Source organism: Lepidochelys olivacea, assembly GCF_965140295.1.
Source record: "Lepidochelys olivacea isolate rLepOli2 genome assembly, chromosome: 5".
Classification (NCBI taxonomy): domain Eukaryota; kingdom Metazoa; phylum Chordata; order Testudines; family Cheloniidae; genus Lepidochelys; species Lepidochelys olivacea.
In genome coordinates, this window is record NC_140415.1 from 61,012,065 (window position 1) to 61,027,272 (window position 15,208).

The 15,208-nt window shown below is 36.6% G+C and overlaps 1 protein-coding gene across 9 annotated transcripts in view; it reads right to left on the reverse strand.

The window, feature by feature from the left end:
* Positions 1-15,208, reverse strand: part of KIAA0825 — a 417,931-nt gene that overhangs the window by 328,021 nt on the left and 74,702 nt on the right. For 6 of the 9 annotated variants that reach the window (XM_084628507.1, XM_084628498.1, XM_084628502.1 and 3 more), the window contains one exon: positions 6,956-7,095. The exons of 1 other annotated variant lie outside the window; for it this stretch is intronic. In XM_084628507.1, coding sequence (XP_084484633.1) covers positions 6,956-7,086 — 131 coding nt within the window. In that variant the 5' untranslated portion in view covers positions 7,087-7,095. Of the gene's footprint in view, positions 1-1,421; positions 1,553-6,955; positions 7,096-15,208 lie in introns of those variants that run through there. 2 more of the 9 variants (XM_084628508.1, XM_084628505.1) reach the window with 2 other exon arrangements.

The window sequence follows — 15,208 nt, forward strand, 5'->3', positions numbered from 1 at the left end:
CCAGCCTGTGTGGACCAGGCAAAAGGATATTACAAACAAATTAAAAATAGGGCTGTCAATTAATCGCAGTTAACACACACTATTAACTCAAAAAAATTAATCACGATTAAAAAAATTAAGCACGATTAATCACAGTGTTAAGCAATAGAATACCAATTGAAATTTATTAAATGTTTCTCTACATTTTCAAATATATTGATTTCAACTACAATTCAGAATACAAAGTGTACACCACTTACTTTATATTATTATTTTTATTACAAATATTTGCACTGTAAAAATGATCAACAAAAACAGTATTTTTCAGTTCACCTCATATAAGTACTGTAGTGCAATCTCTTTACTGTGAAAGTGCAACTTACAAATTTAGGATTTTTTTGTTACATAACTGCACTCTAAAACAAAACAATGCAAAACTTTAGAGTCTACAAGTCCACTCAGTCCTACTTCTCATTCAATCAATTGCTAAGACAAATAAGTTTGTTTATATTTACAGGAGATAATGCTGCCCACTTCTTACTTACAATATCACCAGAAAGTGAGAATAGGCATGTAAATATCTTGTGATGCTGGCTACAAAGTACCATGTGAATGCCTTTTCTCACTTTTCGCTGACATTGTGAACAAGAAGCTGGCAGCATTATCTCCTGCAAATGTAAACTAACTTGTTTGTCTGAGCGATTGGCTGAACAAGAAATAGGACTGAGTGGACTTGTAGGCTCTAGTTTTACATTGCTTTATTTTTAATGTAATTTTTTGGTACATAATTCTACATTTGTAAGTTCAATTTTCATGACAAAGAGATTGCATTACAGTACTTCTATTAGATGAATTGAAAAATACTATTTCTTTTGTTTTTTACAGTGCAAATATTTGTAATAAAAATAAATATAAAGTAAGCACTGTACACTTTGTATTCTGTGTTATAACTGAAATAAATATATTTGAAAATGTAGAAAACATCCAAAAATATACAAATAAATGGTATTCTATTATTGTTTAACAGTTCAATTAATCATGATTAATTTTTTTAATTGCTTGACATATGTAGTTAAAAAACATTCTCTCAACTACAGTATTATGTAGAAACTTCAGAGCGTGCTTTGACTACAATGTGTAACTGGGTCCACCACTTTCTTCCCAGAAAACAAATGGTTAAAAGCTTACGCTTAAATTGGTGGCTAATGGATTTGCCATAAAATTGATCCTGGAATAGGAGGAGACTCCTGGAAGAAGGCTAGGCTCTGAACCCATAGCTATAGATCTAGGATAAAACCCTGAGCTTTCACACAGGTGAATAACTTTTCATTTTTGTTATACTTCTGATGTTTTGTTAACTGGTTTTTTTTGGGTATATGTTTATAGCCACCTAGATGTATATATTCCTTCCACTCCCAACAAAAGGGGCATAACTAGCTTACCCTATTGGTTTGGGATTTTTTAAGCAGAGTTGATTTGCCATCATATGCATTCTTTTTAAATCCAGTTTTAATGCAGTCCACTCTGGTCAACCAAGCCTTGTTAGTTATGCAGTTATAAGTATGTCTGGTGATTTTTAGAAAACAGTAACAGATATCTGTCCTGAGGAGCTGAAAAAATTAAATTAAACATAACACAGTAAGGTGGGGCAAAGAAACACAGGTAAACAGGACTTACAACAGAGAAAGATAATGCAAGATGCCTATTCTTACTTTCAAATCTTGTTTGTTTTATCATTATTAACATGTTAAAATCTCGGATGGAGGTCAGCAGTAAAAGGCTAACTGAAATGAATGAATACCCAGTTCAGTCACCACTGAACTTAAACTTAACTTAAACCACGCTTTATGTCAAGTTCTTCTCTGAAAAGAGACTCTACAAATGGAGTTGCAGGGATCCATGTTTGCCATTTCCACATCAACTGTGTTCAGTTTACATGTGAAATATTTTTTTTAAAACTGTCACCACAGCAAACGCAACCTGGAATCTGAGAGTCAATCCTTCTCCTTTGTGCATAAGTTCTGCAGACCAAATTGGGCCCTTAGTGACACTTGTCCAAAACCATAGTCTTCAATGAGGTTGCAGAGATGTAACTGAATCTTAGTAAATAATTCTGTTGTGTATGCAGAAGAAGGAACGAAATCTACCTCACTCTTATAGAGTTGTGCTAGCTCTGCAAAGCTATCAGGAGTAAAAAGCAGTTTAAAAATGTATCCACTTAAAGTAAGCAGACTTGACTGAATACACAAAGATCTGCTAAGCATTTAATTTTGCCATATTTACACAGTCACTTTTGAGAAGAGCTGCATCATAAGCATGATTTCAAGCCCTATACAGTTATTTCCTGGTGTTCCACTAATTACAACAACAAAAAAGCTAATCATACAATGTCAGCTGAACTTTTAATTCCTGTAGAGTATTTGTACATCAGCTGTATTAAGAATTCTGAAACCTCCATATTAGACAATTAAAATAGTTACCCATTTATAATAAAGTTCAAATGTGTGTAGGGAGAAAGGAGATGAAGAGAGAGAAATGGCAGCCTACAATGAAAAAGTGAAACATGACTTCACCTTAGAATAACCCAAGGCTTAGTTTGGCACACAAACCTGGCCAGCACTGAAACTGGTCAAATTGGCTGCCTTCATAAACTGCTATAAAAATAAAGTTAAAATTCAAGTGTAATGAAAGTTCTCTTACATACGTGTTAACCATCTTTTCTCTTAAAACTTAGGGAAAAAAACATATTGCACAGATGTTCCTTTTTTCCCCCTGTTTATATCACAAGGAGAAAAATAGAACAATTACAGTACAAAAATACTGGAGGTAATTCAACTGCTGTTGGTGAGCGGAACATAACTTATTTGTCATGTCATACAATTTTGTAAAAGTTGGTCTGTTGGAAGGCCATGAATCAGTGTACAAGTGATTACACACTTCTGGATCATAATTTTCATATACTGTTTAATTTTTTTATATATACATGCTGTATACTATTATTTTTATTCTCTTTAGTATAATAAAAACATAAATCTATCCGATGAAAAATAGACCAATAGGTCCAATTGCATCAACATACCGCACAGAGTAGCTTCCTTATCATACTACTTGCAAAGATCAATGGTAACTGAAAAATTATTTCATTTCCTATAATATATTAGCAATACAATACTCTTTTTAATTAAAAAGTCACCTCAGATGTTGTTCATCTTTTGTTAAGCGCCTCTCCATTCCTGAAATCGACATTTTACAGATGCAAAATAACATCTGGTAAAGCTCAGGGTCTTCTTGATTGAGCTGCTATTGTTGAAAAACAAGACTGTAGAAATTCAGAATTCTACAGCAAGAGCATCAGTGGCTTGTACTGCTATCATACCACAGTCTGCTATCAATCCAGAAGACAAAATCCTTGCCTCTCTTCTTTGGGCCATCCAAAGTTCATAGCTGCAGGTCCTTCTAATTTGTGGAACTAGAATTGCTAAAGACAATCTCAACTATTTGGGGGGAAGGGAGGAATGGGGGGGAGGGAGAAAGAGACTTGAGAATGTAAATTGATATGGGAATGGATATAAAGTGATAGTGAAAGCAACAAACAGCTGGGATTTACTTCTGCCGTCAAAAAATGGCCCAACCCCTCACAAACTACACACCTTTTAGGCAGAAGAGGTAACAAAAGATTGTCATACACACCTGCCAAAATGCTGATGGTGGCCTTCCTGGATGTGTAACATTTCATGCAGAGCAACTTAAAACTTCAGATACTTCTGACACTGTAAGGACATCAACTGGACTTTTCTGAGTATGCCCCACATTTCCACTGATGTCAACAGATTGGGGAATAGGACTATGAAGGGGACTGCAATTCTATAGTTGCTAGATTTTCATTATTATCCCTATTGTAGGATTATCACTATCATTGACTCTTGTAAAGATTAAATAAATTTTTAATAAACCTGTAAGAAATGTATTACCTTTTGTTAAAAACAGCAATACACTGATGTCATAAAAATTCAGTTTTCAGCTAGATTAACTTAAGCAAAAAAGAAAGAACTGTAAAGTATAGCTTCTGTGGGTGCATATTATAGAGGACTGCTTCCTGAATAAGGTGGATAGTTTTGTGAGCAGTGGACAAAGTCCTCCTACCCAGGAGGGCCTCCTCATTAAGCTATACAATCCTAAATCACACTTCATCAAAGATAGCCTCTGAAGTCTCAGAAATGCTTTGGCTGCATACTTCAGATGTTTATGGAATAACAACACAATCATTACTGTTAAAAAGCCAGTATTTACCCAGAGTGGTATCTAAAATTCCAGTTTCTTCCTCAAAACAAGAAATTACTGTCGTATTAGTGGGCAAATATTATCTTTTTAAACAGTGACCAGTATACTTTCCGCACTCAGCATCTTTCATTCAAGGATCTCCATGTATTTTACAAATATTAATGTATTTAGCCACACAACATCTATGAGGAAGATATTCTTATTTTACAGAAATAGAAACTGAGATACAGAACTATTAAGTGACCTGCCCACAGGAAAGTCCAAGGCAGAGCAAAGATTAATCCCTCTGAATAATTATTCAGAGATTTCACACAGCTGAATTTTGTGTATCTTTTCTGAGTAAGAGAATATAACAGATTTACCCATTCATCATAATGAAATATTTTACCACAAGTAATGCTTTAAAGTGTACTCCAAAACATATGCAAGTTAGAAAGTCCTCTGCTATTATTCCAATAAGAAAATGGGCTTTAGAATAAGCAAAAGAATGGCTTATTTATATGGATTAATTGCGCAATTAAAAAAACTAACAGCGATTAATAGCACTGTTAAACTATAATAGAATACCATTTATTTAAATATTTTTGGATGTTTTCTACATTTTCAAATACATTGATTTCAATTACAATACAGAATACAAAGTGTACGGTGCTCACTTTATATTTATTTTTGATTACAAGTATTTGCACTGTAAAAAAACAAAAGAAATAGTATTTTTCAATTCACCTAATACAAGTACTGTAGTGCAATCTCTTTATCATGAAAGTTGAACTTAAAAATGTAGAATTATGTAAAAAAAACCCTGCATTCAAATATAAAACAATGTAAAATTTTAGAGTCTGCAAGTCCACTCAGTCCTACTTTTTGTTCAGCCAATTGCTCACACAAACAAGTGTATTTACATTTGCAGGAGATAATGCTGCCCGTTTCTTGTTTACAATGTCGCCGGAAAGTGAGAACAGGCATTCTCATGGCACTGTTGTAGCTAGCATCGCAAAATACTTACGTGCAAGAAGCACTGAAGATTCATATGTCCCTTCATGCTTCAATCACCATTCCAGGGGACATGGGTCCATGCTGATGATGAGTTCTGCTCGATAACTATCCAAAGCAGTGTGGACCAATGCATGTTCATTTTCATTCTCTGAGTCAGATGCCACCAGCAGAAGGTTGATTTTCTTTTTTGGTGGTTCAGGTTCTGTAGTTTCCGCATTGGACTGTTGCTCTTTTAAGACTTCTGAAAGCATTCTCCACACCTCAGCCCTCTCAGACTTTGGAAGGCACTAAAGATTTTTAAACCTTGGGTCGAATGCTGTAGCTATTTTTAGAAATCTCATATTGGTACCTTCTTTGCATTTTCTGAAAACTGCAGTGAAAGTATTCTTAAAATGAACAACATGCTGGGTCATCATCCAAGACTGCTATAACATGAAATGTATGACAGAATGTGGGTAAAACAGAGCAGGGGACATACAGTTCTCCCTCAAGGAGTTCAGTCACAAATTTAATTAATACATTATTTTTTTTACGAGTGTAATCAGTATGGAAACATGTCCTCTGGAACGGTGGACGAAGCATGAAGGGGCATACAAATGTTTAGCATATCTGGCACGTAAATACCTTGCAATGCCAGTTACAAAAGTGTCATGGAAATGCCTGTTCACACTTTCTGGGGACATTGTAAATAAGAAGAGGGCAGCATTATCTCCTGTAAACTTAAATAAACTTGTTTGTTTTAGTGGTTGGACGAACAAGAAGTAGGACTCCGTGGACTTGTAGGCTCTGAAGTTTTACATTGTTTTGTTTTTGAGTGCAGTTATGTAACAAGAAAAATCTACATTTGTAAATTGCACTTTCAGGACACAGAGTTTGCACTACAGTACTTGTATGAGGTGAACTGAAAAATACTATTTCTTTTGTTTATCATTTTTAAAGTGCAAATATTTAACACAGAATACAATATATAAGAAAACGTAGAAAAACATCCAAAATATTTAATAAATTTCTACTGGTATTCTATTGTTTAGCAGTGCGATTAAAACTGCGATTAATCGCAATTAAATTTTTAATCATGATTAATTGTTTTAAGTTAATCACATGAGTTAACTACGATTAATCGACAGCTCTACTTATTTATAATGAACATCGATAGAGTCACTTGCTTTCTTCACTTTAGGAATAAATATTTAGAAGTAGCATTATGGATTCAAAACATACATTTTCTTAAAATCATTATATTATGTTAGAGATTACAATATATAAAGAATATAAGGGTATCAAATTTCATAGCTCTTTTACCAAGAAATAAAATAAAAGCAAACCTCACCCTCAACCTCAGCACCATGTCTGAGGTTTGAGAACACTGAAAACATATGTTCTCTCCATTTCTGTATCAAAGCAAATTCACTGTTTTCGAAGTCTGTGACGATTCAAGCTATTAATATTAGCTATGCAGAGAGAAACAAATAAAAAGGTAGCTAATATCTTCTAAGGCATGAAACCTCCTCCCCCTTCCCCCGGGGCAAAAAAACCCCAAACCACAGGTGTTGGCTGAATTAAGGCAAAACTGGTAGTGAAATAAACTTTAAATATTTTATGTTAGCATTACAAAAAGAGGAAAGGAAACAAATCTTTTAGAAATGTAAATGGCTTACTGATACACTGGACAAAAAAGGAAACATTTAAAACATGTTACCTAGCAGAATTTTTCTTTATTTTCTCATCAATGTCACTGAGGATCTGTTGAAACTCCAGGTCCCCAGGAAGAATGTTTAACAAACAATCTAAGTTGGAAGAATCAAGAGAATATTCACCTCCCCACTCCATTTCCAGCACCTGAAATAAATGGAAAAGAAATAGCAAATGTAAAAAAAATGGGATTAAATAATAAAAAAAATGTAGCTTTTATTTTAAATACTAAAGTTCATATGATATTTGGTTTTCTGAAGTTATGCTTAGATTAACAAGGTATAAATATTTATAATGGGAACATTAAACCAGTGAAAATATACATCTTTGCATGCTATTGCATGAAGTACTGTAGAGGAGCAACTTGCAGTATATCTTAAAACTAAATTAAATAGAGTAGTTTATTAGTAACCCACAGTTTAGTCATAAACAAAATCAGCTAATATTTTCCTAATAGTAACAGAATTACTCGCTATAAAACAACTTTATGATACAGAAGGAAGTTTGTCACTATTATGCTTGACAGAACTCGGTGTTACAACTAAAAAGTGACATCAGAAAATTCTAAGAGCAAAATTATGAACTTTAGTGTGTATAGGTAAATGAATGGGCCCTGCCCCTTCCACCTGCTTAAAAAGTAGTGAGGTAGTGAGTAAAGTAGTGAAAGTAGTGAGGCGAGATGGGAAAAACTGGGATACCTTACTACCCTTCCTATTGTTTGTGATAAGGGAAGTACTCCAGCCATCCACTGGTTTTTCCCCATTTGAGTTGCTGTCTGGTCACCACTCCAGTGCCATATTGGACATTGCCACCAGGGCTAGGAAGAACAGCCTAACCAGAGAATGAATGTCAGTGAACATGTGATGAAGATGTGGGACAGAATAGCCCAAGTCACTCGCATAGCGCAGGAACACCTGGAAAAAGCACAAGAGGCCCAACAGACGTATTACAATCATCAAGCGAAGGTCCAGAGATTCCAGCCTTGGGATTGGATAATGGTGCTGGTACCTTCAGCAGAAAGCAAGCTCTTAGCCAAATGGCAGGGGCCACACAAAGTAAAAAAAGCTGTTGGGGAGGGTGACTATACGATTTGACAATCTGATCACCAGAAGCAAATCTACCACCTCAATCTATTGAAGCCCTAGCAGGACTGTGGAGCTTATATGGTCACCCTAGATAAACCCCCCAAGGCAATAAACCTTGGGGACAAATAAAAATATCTCCTGAATTGACCCTTAACAATGAATAGAGGTAGTCAAAATGATGATGACTGGAACCATGATGTGTTCCCAGAGAAGCCAGACAGAATCATAGAAGCTCATCACCACGTCATCACAGATCCCAGCGTAAAGGTGAAGGTTAAACCATTTCAGATCCCAGAGACTAAAAGAAAAGAGATCAGTGAGGAAGTTAAGAGGATGTTGGAGCTGAGGGTCATTCAGGAATCCCATAGTCAGTGGTTCAGACTTTGAAAAGTTCATAGTACAAATGGATGCCTCCAAGGTAGGGTTGGGGGGCGTACTTTCTCAAATGATAGGAGAGGAAGCATACCCCATCTAGTTCCTCAGCAGAAAACTCCTTCCCAGAGAATAAAGGTACACTGTATTGGAAAAGGAATGCCTTGCAGTAAAATGGGCCATAGGAACCCTCTGGTATTACCTGCTTGGACAGAGGTTTACCTTCATTACAGACCATGCCCCCCCCCTTCCCCAAGTGGATGCACTGGAAAAAAGAGAAAAATGCAAGAGTAATAAGATAAGGTTCCTACTACTACAACCCTTCCATTTCAGAGTGCAATACAGGGCAGGAATCAGGCCTGGTAATGCTGATGGTCTGTCAAGGGTACAATGTTTCTCGACCCAAGTAGCCCAATCCCATTGTGTTGAGCAGGAAGTTTGTTTTTTTTTACTTTTGCTTAAGAGAACTTCTTGGGCCTATCGTGAGAACCAGCATGTAAATAAGGAAAAATAAAACCAGAGTGAAGTCAGTCTGATTTACTCCAGACCCCGAACTAACCAAGGAAGAAACACTGAGGCCAACGAGGTGAAGGAGGTACCCTACCACAATATGCACCCTTGTGAATCTATCCTCTAACACTGCTGAAATCTTCTAGACAAGCAGTCCACAAGTGACTCCTCACTGAATGTTCATATCCAAGATTATCCATGGAATGCAACGGACCCTTAGACACAGTGTATATATAGACATACCATTTCTTTTAAACTAATTCTCAAAAGCTGCAAACAGTCTAAGAGACTTCCTAAGTGCTATAATCCTCTCCAAATAAGAATTCAAAGCCCTTCTGACATCTCACAATACTCTGAGATTTAGCTGGAACTCAGATACCACTTTTGGTAAAAAAAACCTGAGATGCAGAATAGGTCAACATCTTACCTGTGGAATACAATGAAGTGAGGATCAGTATTAAAACTTATGACTCAGAAACTCTTCTTACTGATGTTACCGCAATTAAAAATGCAGTCTTTAAATGGGAGGTGAAATAAAGAACACTCTCCCAAAAGCTTGAGTTGTGCCTCCATTAATGCTGATAGCAGCACCAAGATGAGTTCCCATATCAAGGCAAGCTTCCTGAACAGTGGGAGGACATTTATCATTCTTTTAAGGAATCTTGAGATAGTGAGATCACTGAAAACTCTGCCCATTGGTACATGGTGCAGTGAAGCGTCAGAGGCAAAGCTGTAGTTCAAAATAGTTCATATGGGGGCAGAATGTAGTGGCGTGTTATCTGCTACCAATAGGGAAAACTTTCCATTTCTAGAAATAACTGCCACGAAGCTGAACTTGGCAGAATGTCCCCTGCAGGAGCTATATGGGGAGCACAAGTCCAACTGACCCCACCCCTGCTGTCAGTGCAAGTGTGTCCGTCAAGAAGCTCCAGCACTAAAACGTCTGGCTGAGGCCTACTGTTTCTTCCCGTCAGTGTCCCAGCTGAAAAACAAAACTGTTCACAGTCAGCAAATGAAGTTAAATAAAAGCATAAAGGAAAAGGAAGAAAACCTACAGGCAGCGTCAGTCAGGATATTGGCCTCTCTTACTTCAGAGGGCTTTGGCAGCATCAGTTACCCCAGAGTCTGCTAGGACTCCAGTATAAGTCTCAGTTTCTTTCCCCTTCTTAGCCCAGGGGATTCATGTTCTCCTTTCTGAAAGGATGGAGAGTTGGTTGCCTGTCAGACCTCTCTCTGGGAATTAAGTAGCTCAAACAGACTGTTCCTTTCCCAGGGTTGCCCCATCTGAGTGGAGTCCCCTCCTTTTAATGCTTCCTCCAGTTCTGGCATGATTTGTATTTGTGCGGGGGGGCAGGGCCACTCTTGCCCAAAGCAGCTCCTTAATCCCTTCCATGCTGGTCAATCCCATCACAGTAACATTTCAATATAAATGGTTTCCTGGGCTGCATTAAAGTATTCAGTACTTCAGAGCGAGCTGAGTCGGACTGCCAATGTCCCATGACTCAAGCAGCAAAGATGAAACAATTCCAGAATGACAATGTCTTCCTGAGTCAAAGTCTGGCAACATTAGTAGATATTATGGAAGCTCCTGGATCAAGCCAAAGCCATCAGAACAGTCAGAATAAATTTTGTTAGGCACTGTTGTATCTTTCACTACAGTCATTGGGGTGAGGGAGTAATCACACTGCAGTTTCTATTCCAGTCAAAAAGAAACAAGTTTTGTTACTAAGTTACTGTCCTTCCCTGCTCTGGAACAAAACTGAGGGTAACTTTGCTTTATTGCTTTTTGCAGAGAAATTTGCTGATAGATAACTACAGATCAATAGACCATAGCAGAGTCCACTCATTTTGGGTCTGTAATCTGAGATGTAAATTGTCTGTAAGTACATTCTTTTTGCCAGCTACGTGGCGGACAGCACTAAGAGTTAGATGGCAATACAAAGGGCTATATGGTCAAAGTGGTTGGGAGTGAAAAATTCCCTGCTTGCTCACAAAAAGCACTGCTGTCATGTATAAGTCAGCATTGGTACATTAGATATTTTAAGGCCAGAAGGGACCATTAAATCATCTATTGTGACCTCCTGTATAACACAAGCCATAGAATTTAATACAGTTACTCCTATACTTAGTCTGATTACTAGGGTTTCACTAAAGCATATCTTCCAGAAAGGCACTTAAGTCTTGATTTGAGATGACATGAGATGCAGAATCTACCAATTCCTCTGATAGTTTGTTCCAGAGTTTAATCACTCTCACTGTTTAAAAACTAATATCTTATCTCTAATCATCTGGCTTTAATTACGAGCTATTCATTTTTGTTGTGCCTTTCTACACAAGGCTGAAGAGCCTTGTAGTACCTAGTACTGTCTTCCAGTAAAGGTACTCAACAATTAAGTCACCTCTCCATCTTTTTGATAAACTAAACAGATTGAGCTTCTTATGTGTCTGACTGTAAGTCATGTTAAGAACACAAGAATGGCCATACTGGGTCAGACCAAAGGCTCATCCAGCCCAGTATCCTGTCTACCGACAGTGGCCAATGCCAGGTGCCCCAGAGGGAGTGAACCTAACAGATAATGATCAAGTGATCTCTCTCCTGCCATCCATCTCCACCCTCTGACAAACAGAGGCAAAGGACACCATTCCTTACCCATCCTGGCTAATAGCCATTTATGGATTTAATCTCCATGAATTTATCCAGTTCTCTTTTAAACCCTGTTATAGTCCTAGCCTTCACAACCTCTCCAGGCAAGGAGTACCACAGGTTGACTGTGCACTGAGTGAAGAAGAACTTTCTTTAATTTGTTTTAAACCTGCTGCCCATTAATTTCATTTGGTGGCCCCTAGTTCTTATATTATGGGAACAAGTAAATAACAACTTTTCCTTATTCACTTTCTCCACACCACTCATGATTTTATATACCTCTATCATATCTCCCCTTAGTCTCTTCTTTTCCAAGCTAAACAGTCCTAGCCTCTTTAATCTCTCCTCATATGGGACTCGTTCCATCTATGCAGTTACCTTTATCAACCAAACTTGTAATCTAATCAAAATTGAAATCAGGTTTGCTTGACAACATCTATTTTTCATCACTTATATTCCCATCCTTTAAATTACGTATTGATTGAATCCTGTATCAACATTTTCCATTATTTTGCCTGGAATTGATGTTAGGTTAATTGGCCTATAACTACCCAGGTCATTGTGCTTGCCCTTTTTGAATATAGACACACTAGCACTCTCCCAGTCTTCTGGAATTTCTTGTATATTTCAAGATTTATTAAAAGTTAATATCTGTGAGCCAGAGATATCCTCAGTCAACTCTTTCAGGACTCTTGGGTTTAATTTCTCCAGGCCTGCAGATTTTACAATGTTTATCTTTAGTAGATACTTTTTAACATTCTCCTTAGTTATTAACTGATTGGTACTACATATCCCTTGATTAAAAGCAAAAAGAACTTTCAAGGTCCACATTTTTGGCTGAACATTTTGGCTTTGTACATGTTCCACTTTGACTGATAACTGTCAGATTTAAGAAGTGAGCCCTCCAAATTCACATTGGATACATCAGTGATGACTGATACTAATAGTGATTAAGAACTGACTCCTATCAGAGAAGAGACTTGAAGGTTTTCCAGGGTGATAAAACAGAAGTAAACTGTCTACATCTAGAATTTAATTCACTGCCAACCAAGGTTGCATAGGTTTCTTCAGGGGCTGGATATAAGGTGTCATAAATAGGACAAATCAGTCTTAGGGGAAAAAAAAACAAAAACTTACCACGGGCAAGAGTATGGCTTGGCAAACATTCACCAATCTTTTGTCTGGATTGTATGGAACCCAGGACAATTTGGAGGAAAGGTATTTTCTTCCTAGTCATGGAGATTTATCATCAGACTTGGTGACTGAAATCAAATGCATTTTCTTTCTAGGATTCTTCCAAAATTTATATGAGTGTGGACCTGAATCAGTTAGTGCAACCTCCACATGAATCAAACCTACCTTTTGTGTTCAACCAATCCAGTTGGTTTGTTCAACTCTTCTTATAGATCAGTTACCCATGTAGTAATTCTTGCATATTAGATATACACAATATTTCAATGTTGTAGTGTGTCTTGGCATACAAACTTTTAAATAATTCAAAATTCTTAATAAAGTAGCTCTTCAATCAAGCAAAATGTATGCACATTCTTCAGTTCTTCTTACATGATTACCAAACATGCAGACACCATTGAATTCTACAGCTCATTTATTGTTCAACACATTCCTCATGTGAAAAAAAAAGTCATTTTGTAAACATGACAGCTTAGTTTTCATTTATGCATTCCTGTAAGACTACTATGTCATATTTGTTCTGTTTACTTGTCAAAACAATGTATTTGCTCCTCTCAGTCTTGCATGATCTACTTGGCTTATAGGGAAAAAAGCAACCTCTGATTGTTCCATTTTCATACATCATTGTTTAAAATCACCAGAACTAATAACTCCAAACAGAATTCTAAATAGTTCTCTGTTACCTGACTAAGAAGAATTTTTCAGAGAACAAACATATATTGGTCAAACCCTAAAAAAAAAAAAAAAAAAAAGTAAATCACCTAATCAAGGATTTTATTAAAAGTGTGTTTTCAGATAAACACAAACACCAAACAAACCCAAGATGTCTTGCAAACCAGGCTATTTCCAAATTTTCACCAAAATCATTATACTTAATGCTATCATGCAGGTACTATTCTGAAACTTCACATTCTTCAGATTTGTTCTACATAATAGTAACTTTCATCTTCTCTATGTTGGAGTTAATTTGACTGTTGTCCAGTAGATATGTTATTGTCCTCCATCATACTTCGTTATTACAATGAAATAATATAAAAAAATATAACTAATTATACAAGGATGTATGAGGCAACCTTTCTTACACAACTTGTCTTCAGACATCACTCTCTAAATCTCCTGTAATGCAGTAACTATACTTCTTTCTAAAATGGGTAAGACGACAACCCACCACCACTAAAAAAGTGAATTTGTCAGTCCACTCAGTGATTGCTGACAGATTTTTACTATGTATAAATTAGGAAAAATCATTTTCAGTTCTATATTTCCACTAGTAGGTAGTGCTAGTAATTCCTATATTTGCTATAATAAACACTCATTTTTACACACATGGTTTTGTATCAAATCTATTATAGTAGATTTTTGTGAGTACTTTCATTTTAACATACGTAGCTGCTATTACTTCTTAAGTAACAATATTCAGACATAAGATTATATTCTCACTGTGGTGTATATGATGATGCAATTAACTCCCTGTTAAAAGTAGAGGTTAAAGTGTTAGAGTACATATATTTTCAGGGTCACAGCAGAATTTTAGCATGAAGTTTAAAAAGAAAAGAAAGGAAACTTAAGGTTAGTCAACATTCTTCAGGAAACTCTGAGAAGTCTTTGGGAAAGTATTGTTTAATGTAGTCTGGAGGCAGCCTTTGGATTCTCAAATGTTCTGTGTATACTTATGGAAAAGTTTGTTGCCTGAGATTTATAAAAATAGTGCCATTTTGGCACAATGCAGAATCACGTTTCTTTCTTTCTTAGAATTGTCCATTGTCTATATCCATTAATGGTAAAGCCTCTAATTGATCGACTAACACTCACTAGCATGTCTGCAGAAAAGGAAAAAAATATATAAATAATATCCCACACCTAATTGTTTTAATGGAATTCAAAGATACATTTTAATAAATTACAAACATGAACTTAACACAGGATCTTCATAATTTCAAAAAAAGTTTGCCAGATTTTTAATGGAATCAGCAATATATGGACTGTCAAAGTAAATGAGCGGAGAGAAATGTACCTAGGAAAGGGGGCTAAATTCTCAATATTTTCAATATGCCAAAGCCTAAAACATAGGACACTAAGATCTCTCTAAAATAAGAACCTGAAGATTAACAAATAATGAATATACTTTAATAAAAGAACCCCAAATAATTGTAACATACCTTTTTGTACTGAGCTCTGAGAAGATGATGGAGCTCCTGGTACTGGACCAGTATATGAGGGGGCTACCACCAGGCCTCCGGGCTTGGGTTCGCCAGAATGACCCCTCCACCTATGATGAGTTGGTCTCCCTCACGGAAAGACAGCTGGCAGCCCGCGAACTCTTCCAGACCCCAGGGGGTAAGACATGGCAAACCAGGAAGCCAGTCCCAAACCCAAGGCCCAGGACTGTCGAGAACTTCAGGAGAACCATAACTGGGAAGAAAGACAACGAGGAATGGCCTGAGGCCAAGAAGGGACC